This window comes from Gracilinanus agilis, chromosome 1, assembly GCF_016433145.1.
Source record: "Gracilinanus agilis isolate LMUSP501 chromosome 1, AgileGrace, whole genome shotgun sequence".
In the NCBI taxonomy this organism is placed as follows: Eukaryota; Metazoa; Chordata; class Mammalia; order Didelphimorphia; family Didelphidae; genus Gracilinanus; species Gracilinanus agilis.
This window is the reverse complement of record NC_058130.1, coordinates 262,886,304-262,905,602: the sequence shown is the minus strand read 5'-3', so window position 1 is coordinate 262,905,602 and position 19,299 is coordinate 262,886,304. Positions and strand designations below refer to the sequence as shown.

Genomic DNA, 19,299 nt, shown 5'->3' with positions numbered 1-19,299 from the left:
TGAGTAATCCTCACTAAGGATGCCCTTGATATATATAAATATGATGGACTAGAGTATAAGGATTCGAGGAAGAGAGGCAAAAGTGGTGATAACTGTAATAATCTCTGCAAGAGGTGATGCAGTCCCAAATCATAATAGTGATATGTGAAAGATGTTGTAAAGTTTGAAAGTAAAGGTTCTGGTATCTAATTGGATATGTTAGCATGATTCTGAGGAAAGACCTAAAGACAATAGTGATATTGCAAACCTAGGTAAGCTGGAACGATGATAGTGCCATCACTGGTAATAGGGGAAATTCAAAAGAGGTTGGTTTTGGTGGTGCCCCTCTGGACTTAGGTCTACTAGTCCTTGAAAAGTAAACTCAAACTAGACAAGAAGATATAGTTAAAATACTGCCTCTAACACTAGTTGTGTGGCCATGGGCAAGTCATGACTTCTCTGAGGTAGTTTCCTCATCTGTAAATCAAGGAAGGACCTAATTTACCTCAAGTTTGATGTGAGGCCCCAAGGAGATAATGTATGGTAAGTATGTTGTAAACTATCTAAAATCTTATCATCATTTTGTGTTGAAAGTGGACTGAAAGAAATTTAAGGAAAACATGTTTATTCATTTTTATCATTACTTTCATTATTATCTCTATTATTTACACAATTTAGAATGGAATCAGGTTCAGATTATCGAAGTCAGATTTTCAGGGGGAAAGTATCCGCCTGATACAATAAATTACAACTGCTTTATCTGAATATAAAAAGTTTATGGAGATTTTGTGTCTAGCTAGTTCAGAAAATAAGTAGTCTCATTCAGACCTGGTTATTATCCTGAGATTTAAATTCAGAGAAATGGAAAAAGATGGAAGCTTATTGTGATAATAAAGGTTTTTTTATCTTGGGATTCATCATGAGAAAGGTACTTTCTTTTTACAACAAAATTTACAACAAATTAAAAAGGTTTTATACAAAGAAAAACAATGCAACCAAAATCAGAAGGGAAACAACAAACTGGGAAAAAAATCTTTATAACAAAAAATTCTGACAGAGGTCTAATTACTCAAATATACAAGGAGCTAAATCAATTGTATAAAAAATTAAACCATTCCCCAATTAATAAATGGGCAAGGGACATGAATAGGCAATTTTCAGATAAAGAAATAAAAAGTATCAATAAGCACATGAGAAAGTGTTCTAAATCTCTAATAATTAAAGAAATGCAAATCAAAACAACTCTGAGGTACCACCTCACACCTAGCAGAATGGCTAAAATGATAGCAGGGGAGAGTAATGAATGTTGGAGGGGATGTGACAAAATTGGGACGTTAATGCACTACTGGTGGAGTTGTGAACTGATCCAACCAATTCTGGATGGCCATTTGGAACTATGCCCAAAGAACGTTAAAAGAATGCCTGCCCTTTGATTCAACCATACCATTGCTGGGATTGTACCCCAAAGAGATCATAAACAGACTTGCACAAAAATATTTATAGCTGTGCTCTTTGTGGTGGCAAAAAACTGGAAAGCAAGGGTATGCCCTTCAATTGGGGAATGGCTGAACAAATTGTGGTAAATGCTGGTGATGGAATACTATTGTGCTCAAAGGAATAATAAACTGGAGGAATTCCATGTGAACTGGAAAGACCTCCAGGAATTGATGCAGAGTGAAAGGAGCAGAGACAGAGGAACATTGTACACAGAGACTGATATGCTGTGGTAAAATCGAATGTAATGGACGTTTGTACTAGCAGCAGTGCAATGACCCAAGACAATTCTGAGGGATTTATGGAAAGGAACACTACCCACATTCAGAAGAAGAACTACAGAAGTAGAAACACAGAAGAAAAACAACTGCTTGGACACTTGGGTTGATGAGGACATGATTGGGGATGTAGACCTGAAAAGAGCACACCCATGTAACTATCAATAATGTGTAAATAAGTCTTGACTGACCACACATAATAAAACCAGTGGAAATTCGAATTGGCTACAGTGGAGGGGGGCGGGGGTTGAGGGGGTGAAGGGGAAAGTAAAAACATGACTTATGTAACCAAGGAAAATTTTTCTAAAAATAAAAAATTATTTTAAAAAATCCCATTTTTTAAAATGTTATTTAAACAATTGCATTTTAAGTATTTATATTAAGTTCTTCATATAAATTCAGTATAGTGCAGAGAGGAATAACCTCCTGCAGGAAGATCTAGATTCAAATCCTCCTCCTGACATGTGACCCTGGATAAGTCATTCAACTTCACATTGTCTCAGGCAGTTTTCTAAGAAGGCCAGTTATTAAGAAGCCATTGCTCTAAATTGATAAAGGAAGTTCTTCACTATGAACTTGTTCCTTATACTACTTAGAATCACAGGGTCTACTCCAAAAAAAGAGTTGCCAGTAACACAAGAATACTAGAATTTGAGAATATTGAATAGTCTTGGTATTGAAGGCAAAGTAAATAAAATTAGAATTCATTTGTATTCTTTCAGGAGAATGATCCCTCTGACTAATATTTATTCTATGACTTTATCACAGCTTTAGATCTAGAAGGCACTTAAAAGCCATTCCAAACACTTCATTTCAAAATCCACTCTAAAATCAGATCGCTAGTTTTCTATTATTTTATAAACAAAAGCATTTAAGACTTTGGCACCAATACTACTATTAGATAAGAAATTGATTTGTTATACTTACCTGTCCAATTCCAAGAATTAGGGGTGATGGGAAACTACAAAGAACACAGAACAATAAATACACTTAGAATGTTAAGAAAGTTGGTGAAGTGGAAAATATGCATAATAAAAATAATGTGAATGTACCTGGCAATTTTTCAATGTAAAAGCAGATGTTAAATTTAGGGGCATCTGTTAATTTTTCAAACTGAGAGGACTGATGTATTCAATTTATTAGTGCCATTTTTAAAGCCTCAAATATTTGGCCAGATAATTTGATTATTTATAAAATTATATTTCCTTTTCTCCAAACTTCTCTTGCTCAAAAATATTTCATAAAGTCACCTATTCTTAGATTTATAAGGGATCTCAAAGGCTGGCTAGTTAAGCCTATGTATAAACAAAAATCACTCGAAAAATTACTTGCATAAAGATGTTTTGATAGGAAATCCTTCTAGGTGAGGGTTAGAATAGCAGGCTGATGAGGTCCTATTCAAATGTAAAACTGTGATTCTATGATGCTCAACAGGTTAAAATATTAATAAATATTAATCATAATAGCTAGCATTTATGCAGGACTCTAAAGTTTGCAAAGCACTTTACAAATATTTGATTCTCACAGCGTTTTACAGAAGAATAAACTAAGGAAGACAGTAGTCTACCTAGAGTCATGCTGCTACTGTCTAAGGCCACATTTGAACTGTTGTGAGGAAGATTAATTAGTAATTAACTAAGGATTAAGGTTGACCTAACAGGAAGGGCTGGAGCATTCCAAGATGGAATGAAGGGGCAGGAGGAAGTGGCTTGTGCCCTGAGAGAGACTCCATTAGGGGTTGCACAAACTGGGGCTAGCCCTGGGAGATCTCAGAGTAAAGGACACCCTGCATCCTGATTTCCCTGGGATCCTGAGTGGTGGTGGCTTTTCAGCAAGAGGACAAGACGACCTACAGAGCAGTACCAAGGGAAGAGGAGGAGTTTGGGATCTGGTGGACAGCATCTCAAGCCCACCCTCTCTACTTGGATACCTTGGATCACTTTGGCTTTTGACATCCTGATCAACTGTGGATAACCGTGAGAACCCCCAAAGCCACCCTCAGCTCTTAGCTGTGCTGGTCAAGCCTGGCAGGAACCAGGTTTGATGCAGCCTCCAAGAGACTCCATTACTGCTCCTTTGGCCCTGTCTGCTTAGATCACTAATATCAGAATAGAGAAGTCCTCCCCTTGCCCTGTGGTTTTGCCCTTTAGGTTTTAAGTATAGAAATCCCTTTCCCACCTTTTAGTTGAACATAATTAAAACTGCTAAAACCTTTACCTTGCCTGTTGATTCCATAAACCCTGGCCTGGTGGTGAGCTGGATGACAGTTGAGGCCAACTGCCATTCCTGTGTTAAACCAGTGAACTCTGCTCTCACTATCCTGGTCCAGTCTCTCCTTCAACCCAGTGTGTGTACCCACAACCATTTAGATTTATTGTAACATCCCTGGTGCCCTCCATTATCTTTTTCACAGAACTCAGGTCTTCCTGACTCCAGAAGCAGTGCTCTATCCACTGCTCCACCTAGCTGCTTCATTAAATATAATACTACAGATATGATCTGACCAGAGCAGACTATCTCCTTCCTAATTCTAGATAGATGCAAGCTAAAACCTCATTACAATACTCTTTACTCATATTGAGTTTGCAATTTACCAAAACTCCTAAATCTTTTTTTAAAATAAACTACTACCTAGTCATACTCCCTCCATCTTATAATTGTACAAATCTGATTTTTTAAAATACAAGTTTTTACCACTTTTATGCTTATTAATTTTTACTCAGTTAAACTGACCCAACATTCTAGCTTGTCAATATCTTTTGTGTTTTTGATTCTGTCATCCAATGCATTAATTACCCCTTCTATCTTTTGAATGATCTCCAAATGCAATGTATTCTTTTTTTTTAACCATCACTGATACCCATATGCAACTGTGATCTTGCTAATTTGAGTAGTCCCTCCAATGATCACAGTGTCTACCACATAATAAGAGGTTAAGAATTGCTTTAGCATATAATTCATTCAATGATGTGATCTTCTAGGTAGCCATGTCAGCTCAATTTGCACAACTTTTATCCATATAATCCATATCTTCTTCCATAAATCCATGTTGGAAGCTCTCTTCATACTTCCTCTTCACATTTTGAGAAAGCTAGTAGATGCAAAATGCCAGTTCCGTCATTCGTTCTATTGTTTTTGTTTTCATTTCCTGATCATGTCTTTCCTTTACATCTTCTATATCACTCTTCCTCTTCAAGTTCTTGCTTGTGATGTGCTGTTAATAACTCAAAGACATACAGCATGATCAGAATAACACTGGAGTTAAAAAGATGGGTCCCAAAAGGAATTTAGTAATCTAGTCTATAGTCTTCTTCTTGTTCAGTTGAGCTCAACTTATTATCCACTTGCAATTTCTGTTCATGATATGTGTGCTGATTCTCTAAGTTAAGTTGTCTACCCAATTGCATATCATAATCCTGAACAGTCATTAAGAAAATCTTTACTTTCTGTCTTAGAATTAATACTAAGTACTGGTTCCAAGGCAGAAGAATGGTAAGGGCTAGGCAATCAGGGCTAAGTTACCCAGGGTCACACAGCTAAGAAGGTTCTAGGTTCGGATTTGAATCCAGGACCTCCCATTCCCAGGCCTGGCATTCTATCCCCTGAACCTCATAACTTTACCCAGAGCCATTATTTATCCATTTGTTTGGGTTTTTTTCCCTGTGTGGATAGTTAGGCCAACTCTATTTGGTGGTTATGGATCTTGTTCAGAAATATTTGAAATGCTCCAAAGTTTATGCTATTGGCATAATATCTGCAAATACAAGCATCTGGAAGATCTCGTTATCTATATGATATTCCTCTTCATCTTGAATTTCCTGAATAACAATGGCAAATATCTTTTTCATTAGCAGACATCTCTCTGGATTATGCCTCATTTAATATTAATAATCAAAAAAATTCTCTCATTAGATTTTTCCATGTACTTTGTGACATATTTTCATGGGAGACCACTTATTGGAGGAAAACATTATAAGGGGCATTTTGCTCAGCTTTTTATAATCAACAGGAAATAAGCACTTTGGGGATTCTATATTCTTTGTAGCTTTTATGAATTGTATTACAGTAACTATGCAAAAATCTACCTATTCCCTTTTGATAATTTTACTTAGGACATCCTTTATACATGTGTAGGTTATTCTCAAAAGAAAGTTTTTGGCAAAAGGGTCAGTAGTTACTGATAATTCCTCTGTTCCTTTTTTAAATAATAGGGTCTAAGATTTCTCCCATCTCTGGTATTCTTTCTTTCATATCAAGGCAACCCTCAGTGCTCCAAAATCGTGATGTCTCAAATTAGGACCACCTGTGTATAGTTAGTTTAATTTATTTTCTTTTCTCATCAGTTTTTATACAGTGTTATTTCTACTTCAGCAGGAAACATATTTGTGGCTCTGATGTTCAAATTCAAATGTAGCAATTCTACTTTATTTGACAGTGAAAAAAAATTTGTTATGAAAATCTCTGTATATGCTTAACATTTTCATCTGATTTGTTTGCCTCTTGTCAAGCGTTCTTTAAACCTGCTTTTCCCTTCACTGCTTCTTTTTCTTTTATGAGGCAATATCATTCATTCATGACCTTCCATCATCCTCCATAAATTTTTACAAATGAGTTTAAATTTTAAACCAGTGTTCCTTTTGGTAGTCAGCAAAAACAGTAAGTGTTCTGGTATCTTTTGACCTTTGTTTTGCTAACTGATTTATAGCTATTAAATTTCTACATGAAATTGTTATGTAAAATGATTCAAAGCCTAGGAACTTTGTTCATCACATTTTCATGTGGAAGGTATAGAGTTTAAATTTGCGGCTACCCCACCTGTCCTTTTTTGTTATTATTGCTTACCTCTTCAGTCCATTTGAGTAACAAATGACTCTTGGGAGTGAATTAGATTTCAGAGCCCAGCTTTCACACTGCTCTTATGGAATTCTATTAGAACCTCCTTGAAAAGGATTTCTGGGAGATGAGATCCCTATAACAAGTTAAGCAGAAATTATAAGATATCACTAACTCTAAATCAGACAGTAGTCTGGGATAGCCAACTAAGATTCAGGCCTACACACAGACCATTAAGAGAAAAAAAATATTTAATCTTAGCATAGGAGCACTCTGCCTGACTCTTGTTTAAGATCCCTCTTCAATAATACATATTCCCTATGCATGCATGGTGACTGTTACTTAAGATAGTACACTATGTTAGTGGGAAAATTATGTCCCAAGTTTACAGCATATTTTCTACTATCTTCTTCCTTGTCCTTCCTTGTCCACTTTTGCACTGAAGTCATTGACTTAAAAAAATGTTTATTTAATTTGTATGATCTTATTAAGTTCTTCATACAATTACTTCATTCTCTGTAATAAATGTTCATGTGTAAGCTAGAAATATTTTTGTTACAGTACTTTTGAAAATGTTGATCTTGTTACAAGCTGACCAGATGTCCTGTGTTATATTTACTATTGCTCTTGGACACTTGATTTTTTAAATAGAATTACATTTTAAAAGAGAAGGCATAATTTTAATAGCATAATATACCTGCTAGAGTTCATATCTTGTCACACACCAGCTTAATCTTCCTCTTTTCTAGGCATTTCTCTAAAATTATGAATTCAAGGAAGGTGTAGATCTTCATTGGTAGAAGTTTTCTCATCAGGGAACTCCCTATTCCAAACAAATCACAGGCCCAGTCCCTGCTACTTTCCCTACATAATTCCATTAAGTTAGCCCTTTTAAAAAATTCAGGTAGGTTCTAATTCATTTCCAAGATACAGGCTTTAAATTACAACTCTACAATGATAATTCTGTGAAATGTAAAAAAAGAAAAAAAAAGAAATATGTGCATGGAGAGTATATTGGACAGCGCTGACATCATAATTAGGAAGTCCTTAGCTAGAAATCCTGACTCACAATCTTATCACTTAACTAAAAGGGCTTTCTCTAAAGTTATAAATGGTTTCAACTACCAAAACAAGACAAGACTTTTTCAGTCATCTTTGATCTCTCTGCGGTGTTTGATACTATTAACCACCTTTTCCTCTTTATTTCTCTCTCTTCTTGAGTTGTTTTTGACTCTATTCCCTCTCAGTCTGACCACTCCTCAGTTTCACTTGCTTGATCAATTAGGTCCTGCCCCATTAGTGTTGGTATACCAGCAAGGTTCTATCCTAGAATCTGTTCTCATTCTATAATTTCTCTTGGTAACCTCACCAGGAGGATAGAGCATTTCATTTGGAATCAGGAAGATCTAAATTCAAATCCAGGCTCAGAAACTTTGCGTAAGTCACTTGATGCCTGCCTTAGTTTCCTCATCTGTAAAATTAAGATGATAGCATCTACTTCTGAGGTCAGATATGAGAATAAAATGAGATAATATCTATAAACATTTTGCTCAACTTAAAGCACTATATAAGTGCTAACCACTTTTATCTCTAGGCTGATGGTTCCTAGATCTAGCCCTAATTTTTCTTGATTTTTAATCCCAAATCACAAAATGCCTACTGAACATTTCTAATTGACTTAGTGAGCATCTCAAACTTCCAACTTTATTGAATATTATTCCCCTTATTATATAATACAATCCATTCAAAGTGGCCTTCTTACTGCTTTTCTTGCAATTTTCCATGTCTGTCTCTGGATCTTTGCATTGATTGTCCCCCACATGCCTGGAAAGCACCTTCTCCTTACTTTCTCTCTCAGAATCCCTAATTTTCTTCTTGACTTTGCTGAAACATCAGCTTCTACATGAAGCCTTTTCCATTCCCACAAGCCACTACTGAGTTCCCCTATAAATTATTTAGTAGCTATATTGTTTATATCTGTGAATGTAGAATCATGCTATATATCCTCTAGCTATAATGTAATCTTCTTAAGTCAGAAACTTTCATTTTCCTCTCTGTATACCAAAAGCCATGCATGATGTCTGATACATTACACAAATAAATAATGATTGATTGAATGTTTCTGACAGATAATAGCTGTTTTACCTCTCTGAGGCTGTATTTAGTAGAGGTGATGCAAACTGAAATAAGTATCTTTCCCTGTGATAAAATACAAACCAGTTTGTATACACACATGTATATGTATGTGTACAGATGTTGTGCATATATACACATGTATGCAGGTGTGTTTAAACATAAGCATATCTACACATTCATATAAATAAACACACACACATAGAAGCAATAACTCAGACATGTTTTTCCTCCCACTCTGTGACTCTGAGTTCTCATTAGTGTGCATTCATTTACCTTATCTTGTCCTGGTCTCAGACCCACTTCTTGGCTATCTCCATACCAGGGGCACATATTCTGACTTGGTCCCTTCCAACTCTACCACTAAGAAAAGTAATGAAATGACTACTACCATTCCTGGGAATAACATGTCATCCAAATCCCCCCATAATGCCATTCACTGCTCTTTCTTACTCCCCACTCCAAAACACTTAATGGAAGCTCCTTGAGAGGCAGGGATTATCTTTACTTCTTAAAAATTTGTATCACTAGTGTCTACCACCATACCTAGCATATATTGGGAGTTGAATAAATGCTTCATTCATTCCTGACTATAGAGATGCCAAATCATAGTGGTTCAAATCTGCTAAATTACTTTTTGTGGAAAAAAATAGCCTTTCATAACCTTTTTGATATTATGTTACATACATTTATTGTTTAAAATATTATGTGATTTTTTTAAACGCATAGAAGAAAAAAGGGCAGAAAATAAAAAGGACAACCTTGTTAATAACATCGTCAAGAATATATACATAAAAATATTTCTTTTGAAGACCCTGTGACAGAAACCTAGCTTTTTATACAATCTCCTTTGTTCATATTTTGAAATGGTTTTTTGTTGATGTTAAAATAAAAGAAATTTTAAAAGAATTGTTAATATCATATGTTGTAGGTCCACCCCTTCTCTTGCAAATAATTAAATTATATTATCATAAAACATCCCCCCAAAGTGGACAGGACTCACACAATTTTTAATAAGTTGTAGACATATAAGTCATTCTGCTTGGCTAATGTATTAAGAATTGCAGGTCTTCTCAGCCAGGAAACTAATTCTGAGAAGTTCAAAGAAAAGCAGGGGCTTTGTAACAAGTTAGAGGGATATGTCACAGAATCATAGAATTCAAGAATTGGAAGGCACTTCAATAGCATCTAGTCCAGTGGTTCCCAAACTTTTTTGGCCTACCGCCCCTTTTTCAGAAAAAAATATTACTTATCCCCCTGGAAATAAATTGTTTTTAATTTTAATAGAAATTAATAGGAAAGATAAATGCATCTGTGGCCATCACCACCTCTCTGGATCGCTGCAGCATCCACCAGGGGGCGGTAGCGCCCACTTTGGGAATCACTGATCTAGTCCATTAGAAAGGAATCTCCTGTATAACATATAAGACAAGTGATCATTCAGAATCTGCCTGAAGACCTTGAAAAAGGGAGAGCCCACTACTACTTGAGGAAACTTATTCCAGCTTTAGATAGCTCTTATCATTAGGAAAATTCATTTCCTTCTTTCCCCCTAAAGAATTAACAAAAAGAATATTAGGCATGATAACAACAATAATACAGATAACACTGAAAGATGTCAGAGTTCTATTAAATACAATGTCTAATGGTTCTATTTGCTTGTTTTTAAAATTCATTTCCTTTTCAATTAAGAAACAACAAACTAGAAAAATACAGAGAAGTATGAGAAAATTTATATGCACTGGTGGTAAGGAAGTAAGCAGAACCAAGAAAACAATAAAAAAAACACTATGATCATAATGATGTAAATGGAAAGAGAAAGGGGAAAAATACTGAATGCTGTTCAATTAAAGTGATAAGGCTTGGTCCTAAGAAGATAAGAAAATGAACCTCCCTCCCTTTTTTACACAGTTGGGGGACCATGAGTGTAGAACACTACATACACTATTGGATGTAGTTGATGTAGTCATTAGTTTGACTAAACTGCCTATTTCTTCTTTTATATTCTTTGCTATGGGAAATAGCTCTCAAAGTATTATGGTGAGGACAAATATTTAGAAATTAAATTTTAAAAAATTTCAGTGGCAAGGTATATAAAAGTAGAAAGTTACATGAGCTTATTTGTTGCAATAGAGAGTTTGCATACACACATATATATATCACACATATATATATCAGCATGATGGGAATTGTTTATTGTGAAATTATTGTATGTCAAACTATATTGTGAAAAAAATTATCAGTGATGAGGCAGGGGAAAGACAAGGAAAAAATAACAAATGTAGGTAAATTCTATTCCTGTGGAATTTATTGAAGAATAAAGCATCACTGGTCATCTCCCAAGATAATGAAGGAAGATGCCAGAGAATCAGATGATAAACATTTATTAAGTGCCCACTATGTGCCAGTCACTCTGCTAAACACTGGGGATACAAAGAAAGGCAAATGCCCTCAAGCATTTCACATTCTAAAAGGGAAGATGTACAAATAATTATGTACATACATGATATATACAGAGTAGATTCAATATCAAGTAATCTCAGAAAGAAGCCATTAGTACAACCTATAAAAGTTAGAGATTGAGCTGAGTTTTTAAAAAATTCAAGGAAGATAATGAGGGGTCAGACTATTCTAAGTATGGGGGACAGTTCTTGGGAGATGGAATGTCTTGTAAGAGGAACAACAAATGGGTCAGTGGTCTGCACTGCATGTAGAAGGGAATTAAGTGTAAGAAGACCAGAAAGATATGAAGAGGCTAGATTATAAAGGGCTTTAAAAGACAGAAGATTTTACCATTGATCCTGGAGGTAACAGGCCACCACTGAAGTTTCATGAATAGTGGAGTAGCAGCATTCATTTCTACCATTTGGAATATTTGGTAGCTAAGTGGAAGGTGGATTGAAGAAGAGAGTGATTTGAGGCTTTGGAAATCACTCAAAAGGTTATTATGACAGCCTGTTAAAAGGAGATAAGTGCCTTTATTAGGACCATAGCTGTGAGTGAAAAGAAGAGGACATGTAAAAGGTGTTATAGAGGTAGAAATGGCAAGAGAGTAGCTATGGAGGGTGAATTTGAGTGATGAGTTAAGAATGACACTTTGGTTAGAAGTCTGAGTGACTGAGAAGATGGTGCCCTCAACAGTAATAGAAAAGTTGGGAAGGGAAAGAGAGTTTGGGGAGAAATGTCTTATGGGGAAAAATAGAGGAGTTAACTTAAATATTATATGTGGGTTCAGAAGGGTGAGTAGGAGACAGGAATGGACAATAGGTGTGGACTTAACAAGTTAGGGAAACTGGGTTTAGCTGTTAGGAGAAATGACTGTTGACAGAAGTGACAGTTAGGCCCTATCTGTCACCCTGCTCTGCCTAGACAAGGGATAAACACAGAGTATAATAAATACAGACACTATGGGAACTTTAATGTACGAAGAAAACACACAGGGAAACAGTTTAATTGTTTTTTGAGAGGCTAGGAGAGGGGATAAGGTGAAACTATGTCTAACTGCCCAGGACTGGAGTCAAAAGGGTAAGTTCCTTAGCCAACCTGGCTTCTGCCATATTTGACAGCTTGGCTTAGGACCTGAGGAAGAAGGCTTGGATTTGGGTTCTCACAACTGATCCAGAGATGTCTTCAGGATACCAGGAACCAACTCCTCCACAGCTGATGATCCAAAAGTAACCAGATAGGGAAATATGCCTGCAAACTGTCCACCAGAACACAGGCCTTTTCTCTACTCAGAGTTGACTTGCAGGATGATGTCTTCAGCCTTTACAACCTTCACCAGTCTCCAAGATCCCAGGTCAAATAAGGACTGCTGATTGCACTTCTGCTCCAAACCCTTCACAAAACAGCAGTGTCTGTTGCTTAGCTCTCTCCTCCCTACCCCCTGCATTCTATTAAAAATGTCCATGACTTCCAGCACAGGCTTTCCGTAATATGCTTGCAAAAATCTGCTTTTACCCTTTTAAAGCCTTTACCTATTACAAATGTGAGGTCTGCTTTAGACATATTGAGTGCTTAACATGTGTTTAATAAAGTTTCATTGATTGAGGAGTTCCATAATGTCTAAAGGAGGCTGAACAGGTTGAAGAGATAACTTGAAACTGTGCCATAGGAAGATAATTTAAAGAAACAGAGGATATCTGGCCCAGTTAAGAGAAAACTAAGGGGACATATGATGGCTATTTTTAAGTTTTGGATGTGCTAACATGCAAAGAGGAATTAGGCAAGTTTTCTTGGCCCGGAAGGGCAGATCTGGGGGCAGTTATAGATATTGTGGAGGCAGTCTTTTGTTTTGTTTTGCTTTGGGAAGCAAATAGGGAAAACTTCCTACCAATTAGAGTCCAAAAGTAGAATGAGCTATCTTGGGCAGAAGTCTCCTCATTAAGATATTTAATTAGAAAATATATGGTAGTTGTTCAGTCATGTCCAACACTTCATGATCACATCTGGGGTTTTCTTAACAAAGATACTGGAATGATTTGCCATTTCCTTCCCCAGCTCATTCTTGCAATGTGGAAGCTAAGGCAAACGAGGTTGAGTGACTTGTTCCTTGTCACCCAGATAGTAAGTGTCCAAGACTATGTCTGTTGTTATATCTTGCCATTTCTACCTTAAGTCTTCCTAACTCCAGGCCTGGCACTCTATCCACTGCAGCACCTAGTTGCCCTTCAAGTAGAGAATGGACAATCACAATTTAATTATGTCTTGGCTCTTGTTCTAGTATGGTTTGGACAAAATGGCCTTGGAGGTTCCTTCTAGCTTTAAACTTTTATGATCCTGATCTAACTGAAGTTTAGTTGAGATTATATTAACTGACATAATTCATAGAATTCTCAGTTCTCAGTTTCTCTTCCAGAGCTCCTTAGTTGCTCCTTATGGTTGTTGCTATCTTTACCTATCTTTACCTTTACTGTCCATAATTATATAATAGTATTTCAACACCCAGAAATTGAAGTTTGGGCTACACCTGTAAAGGTTACTATATTCTGTATGTATAAACACATGTTTCATTGAAATAGAAAACAGACTAAGACCAAGAAAGTTTAAATGACTTGCTTACAGATATTAAATGGCAGAGTCAAGACTTGAATCAAGGTCTACTAGATCAAAATCCAGTTTTAAATTTTTTCTATCACCTTCTCAGTATTAAGGGTAGGGTTATTGAAAGCATTAAATATTCCAGAAAGTTCAAAAAGGATGGGGACTGAAAGAAATCCATCAGGTTTAGCAACAAAGGAATCACTAATAACTTTGATGAGAAGCTTTTCCAATAATGTGGTAGAATTGAGACAATCTGACAATATAAGCAGAACCATATCTTATGAACTCCTTTTTGTCCCAAAAGTATTAAAAACTACTTTTTGTACTAAAAGTAAATTAACTAAATATAATAACCAGAAAATCTACTCATAAACCTTCTTCCCTAATCTATACCAAAATGCCACAAACAGAAAACAAAGAGAGGAATACTTCTCTCAAATTGGATTCTCATGGCCCAAGTAAACAGTAGTTTAGAAAGACCATTCTATCCTATAACAAGTAGTTATATTAACACAATAGGAAACTGAAATCTCTCAAGCAGCTAAGAAGATCACATTTCTGTAAATAATCTTTCCTTTATAATTTATTATAACTCAATTGCACCATGTAAAGAAAATGTGATTTCAAAAGAAACCTGACTCTGACAACACAAAATATGATTATCTTACCCATGTTATAAAATTATATGATATTCCAATATATGATATTTTTTACATGTAGCATGGAAATTATACTTTTATTTCCATTAGTTTGTTTTCTTAAGGCACAGTACTTATTTCTACAATTTCAAGGAAGATCCTATTCTTTTGTCTCATAGAATTCTTTTATACTTAGTCATCTAAAGTACTTTCCATGTATAAACCAATGACTCTGTGTACCACATGATCCCTTTTACATTCACAATATAATTAGCATTTATTAACTTTATAATACCTACTACAAAAAGTATAATACACATGATAAATCATCGCCAGTTTCCTTGGCCAAATGAGTAAAAACTACAGAAAATGTTCACAAAGAAACACGTCTTCTTTTCCTAGTCTCTACCTTGTAGCATTCATAACTTTCTTTAAAGCATAACTCAGGTGCTACCTCTTACAATAGGCCTTTCTTGGTTCCCTCCTACTTGAATCCCTACTACTTCAAAAACCAAAAAATGTCATTTTAGTAGGGGAAAACACAAATGAAGTATACACAGAGTACATACAAAGTCTCTTGAGAACAGATACTCTTTTAATTTTTAATTTGCACCTGGATTGTCTTCCATAATGATTAAACTGAATTACTACAAGCTCTTAAATAGACCTGTCATTTCAGTAACTGGTATGTTTTCCCCATGAATATGCTATTTATGGTCCAGGCTTGAATGTGATTTATCTTATATTTTTCCTTTTCCTAAAGGCATAGCTTAACTCTTCTGTGCATGTGAGCATAGCACTATGTGGCACATGCTCTTTTTTAACTAAGGATCATAGAATCCTGAACTGGAAGTGACTATAAAGGCTGTTTAGTTCAACTTTACAAACAGAGAAACTAAGGCCTACCATGCCTTAGGTTTGCCTAAAGTCACAAACAGTATCCTAGACACTACTTGTACCCAGAGAATTCCTGATTCAAATCTCATACTATTTCCATTATACAATAGTAAAATTTGCCCTATTATCCCATGAAGATATTCCTTTAAGACCCTAGATTATGTGTTTTTTTTTTTACTTTTTTGCATGTGTCATGGATCCCGTGGCAGTTTGGTGAAGCCTATGGATCCTTTCTCAGAATAAAATTTTTAAATATATGTAATAAAATGCAGATGATTGTAAAAGAAACCAATCATATTGAAATTAAGATGTATTTTTTTCCACAATCAAGGTCCAGATATCTCCAGTTGACAATACCAGAACAGATAATTCTAAGGAAGGACCTGTCAAACTTTGCCCAGGGTGTGTGTGATAACAGAACAAAAAGGCTATAAAAAATGTTGGCATCCTAAACCAAAAGGAAGTCTTGTTTCCTTAATTTCATCTCCAACAGGATCCAGTTGGTAGAAGAAATTCAAACTGTTCCTCTGGAGATTCTGTTGGAAACTATAGCTCATTGACTCTACTTAGTCCCATTACTGACTGAAGAAAGCAAGAAAGTCATTTGGTTTAATATTCTAATACTAAGTAACAATATTAGAATAAATCACAAATCCCAAAAGGGTGGGAAAATTGATAGAAAAAATTATTCCAAAACTTTTTGAACCCAGGATCAAGAATTGGCAAGTTTGTTTGGGTCATACTATTCTGAAAAAAAAAAAAAGACTCTAGTGCCAATATGATTATCTTTCTCAGGAATTTCTATGAATATGACCATAATTTGAGAAAGGTAAATCAATACAATTTTACCTAGCTTTAAGGAAAAACAAATTCTACTTTTAGAGTTCATATTTGTGTGGAGGTGAGTACTGCAGATATTATTTCCATTTTCTGATCTTAGAGAGCCTGGGACTGAGAAAACAGTTTCAGAAGGATTAAGTGACTTGCCCAGGATCATATAACTAGATTGAGAGGAAACACTTGAACCTAGATTTTCTATCAACTCTAAACACTACTACTAGACCAATAGAATATGAATTATTATTCCACAAACATGACACTAGTGGGTAATGATTCAAAGAACAAAAGTATGTGTGGTTGCAATCCTGTGAAATGTCCAATTAGCACATTGTAAATGTAAATGTAACAGGATGAATTTTCTACATACAAAATGTTTTAGGACACATCTACTGCATAAAGGGACAACTACAAGCGATGATGATTGCATTCACTAAGCATCCAGTTACTCTGCATGGATGGAGAATTTTTCATTTTTTAAAATTTAAAATAGATTCTTTCTGGTGAATAATTCTTTAAATTGCCTGTTATACTGCCAGGCATACAAAGGCCATGAGCAAATATTTGAGAATGTCAGGGATTTGTTCTCAACTAGTTTTGAAAACAGAGAAAGGAATCTAACATCTTTGCAAGCCATAGAATGAGCAAATATTTCTATCAGTCTCTTGCTCTCTGATAATACACTTAATTTTTCCCCACATCCATTTTAATAGCTAAGGGAACATTTCAAAAATCTAGTAACAAAGTCACAGGAAATGGCTGGACAAATTGTGGTACATAAATGTGATTGAATATTATTCTGAGGGAAAGAAACAAGCTTTTACTAAGCATTTACCAAGTGCCCAGCAATGTGCCAGCAAAAGGCCAAAACCTGGTGCAAGCCATTTAACTTCTCAGCGCCCCCAAGCGAATATTCTAGCGTATAAATTTCAAAAGAGGTGCGGGTCTGTACAGGTGGAAGGAACTGTCCCACCAAAAGGAGTTTCCTCACGAAGTTGAAAACAGATCAATTATGCTACCATTATTTGTATGTTCCAGGTAAATTCTAGGCAATGACTAAGACTCCCTTCCCCCACAGGCTTGCCCTACAAAAAGGGGAGGAAATAATTAACATCAAGAATTAGATGGAACATAAGAACTTCTACAAATTGATACTGAACGAAAAGTAAACTGAACCAAAAACAATAAACCCAATGATTAAAACAATGCAAAAGAAACCTTGAGAGGCAGCCTTTACATTTTTTTGAAGCTGGAAAGGCTCTCAGAGATCATCTAGTCCAACCACATCATTTTATAGATAAGGAAAATGAATCCTAAAGAGATTAAGTAACTTGCCCAAGGTTAGACAAGTGATAGAACTAAAATTTGAACTCAGGTCCTCTGACTCCAAAAGCTCACCCTCTCCACTAACTACTTTAAGGCCAGTCTCGGTCAGAGAGAACCGATGATGAAATACGCCACCCTTCTGGGGGTGCTAAGATTATGAAATGTAGGATGTAGTATATGCAAGTCAAGGCTGTCTGCCTAGTAGCTGAGATTACTGTTGGTTTTATTTTTTATTTTTATTTATTTATTTTTATGCTGCGGGTGGGACTGGAAGACGAAGAAGAAATAACTGATGTAAAAACAAAAGGTAGCAATAAAACTTAAAGAAAAAGAAAAATCTAGCTAATAACCAGCCCTTCAGTTCTCTGGATGAGGTGCCGGAAAGTGGCAGCATTAGCTTTTGGGGGGTGGGGGGGGAGGGCGGGACCGGGTCGACTTGTTCAACAGCAAGTCAATTACTTTTGTTTGGGAGACCATTGAGATTCTTCGCAAACTACCCACACCACGGTCCCCGCCCGTGGCACACCTGCTAGCCTCCCTCCTGGTTGCCATGACAACGTCAGAGGAAGGGCGTGGGGAGTATGAAGGTCGGAAGTTTAGTTTAAGATTCACCGAGAGTCCCAGAGAGGGGAAAGTAGAGTGGGGGGGGGGGGGGGGGGGCAGCGTAGTAAGTAAGCCAGAGGGAAAGCCTGCCGCGCTGCAGATCTCGATCCCTCGGGGCCTCCCCTCTTTCCCCCTGCGTCTGTGGACACAGGCTCACCCACGCAAACTTCCACTGCCTCCAGTCTCACCTTACCTGTAAGTGGTCAGCACCGTCTTGTTGACCAGAACTATGAAAAAAGAACAGGTCCCGTAGAAGAGAGCAGAGAGTAGCTTGGCCAGTTGCGAGTGTAAGGGGGAGGTAGGCTCCCCCTCCTCAGCTTTGGAAGCTGGAGACATCTTCCCTCATGGGCGCCAAAGCTTACCAGCCGGACTGAGACAAGAGAGCGCAGAGCAGCCCTGCCAGAGCCTGCTCCGAGGACTCGGCCACATGCCCACGGCGGCAGCAACAGCGGGCAGGCAAGGGGCACAGACCCAGTCAGGGATCCAAGAAAGAGAGAGAGAGAGCGAGTACAACCCAAGCTCCAGTTCCGTCTGCACCTCCTATCAGTGAAGTGGGTGTTGCGAGCAAAACAGGAAGAGAGATAGAGAGTGGACGGACTGGAGTTCCCCTCCCTCTCTGCTCACAACAGTAACAGCAGATTACTGCCTGCTCAGTTGCCCCTTGGTGAGAAGAGTTCTTCCCTTCCACTCCCAGATACCAGGTTGAATCCCTGTCCCCTCAAACTCAATTCTTCTGCCACCTACCAATCCCGGTCTCCAGCCTCCTGCCAGAATTGGAGTGAGGTGGGGTTGCTTGGGGCGGGGCAGGTAGTGTAAAGACTCCTCCTCCAAAGCCAGAGTCCCTCCCATCCCCCTGTGGTGGGGAGGGACAGAAGGGAGACAGTTTTTAGTGGCAAAAACCTAGAAACCAAGTGAGTGCCCCGGCCATTGGGAAGTAGATGGACAAATTGTGGCACATGATGTAAGAAATTATACGAAAAAGGCGGTAGGAGTTTATAAATCTGGGCAAGTCATTTCACCTCAGTGCATCCACTAAAAGGATGCGTCCTGTCCCTTTCTGTGTCATTCTATATCAACCATATGAGGGAGGGGATTTTCCCTCATGTAGGAGGGAGGAAGTTTAGCTCCAAAGTACGGAGTCCGAATTCATTCTAGGAGAGGCTGCCCCAAATCCCGAAAAGAGGGAATTAAGCATCTTAGTAGATCCTTTCTGGTTCCTTAGGTACCTGATTCTGACT

The 19,299-nt window shown here is 37.1% G+C and overlaps 1 protein-coding gene across 1 annotated transcript in view; it reads right to left on the bottom strand.

The window, feature by feature from the left end:
• Window positions 1-18,397, bottom strand: part of SLC35D2 (solute carrier family 35 member D2) — a 59,215-nt gene extending 40,818 nt beyond the window's left edge. Inside the window, exons 1-2 of the mRNA XM_044657555.1 lie at window positions 18,255-18,397; window positions 2,679-2,712 (exon numbers count right to left, since the gene is read on the bottom strand). Of these exons, the coding sequence (XP_044513490.1) occupies window positions 2,679-2,712; window positions 18,255-18,397 (177 nt within the window). The remainder of the gene's footprint in view (window positions 1-2,678; window positions 2,713-18,254) is intronic.
• Between the last annotated feature and the right edge of the window lie 902 nt (window positions 18,398-19,299).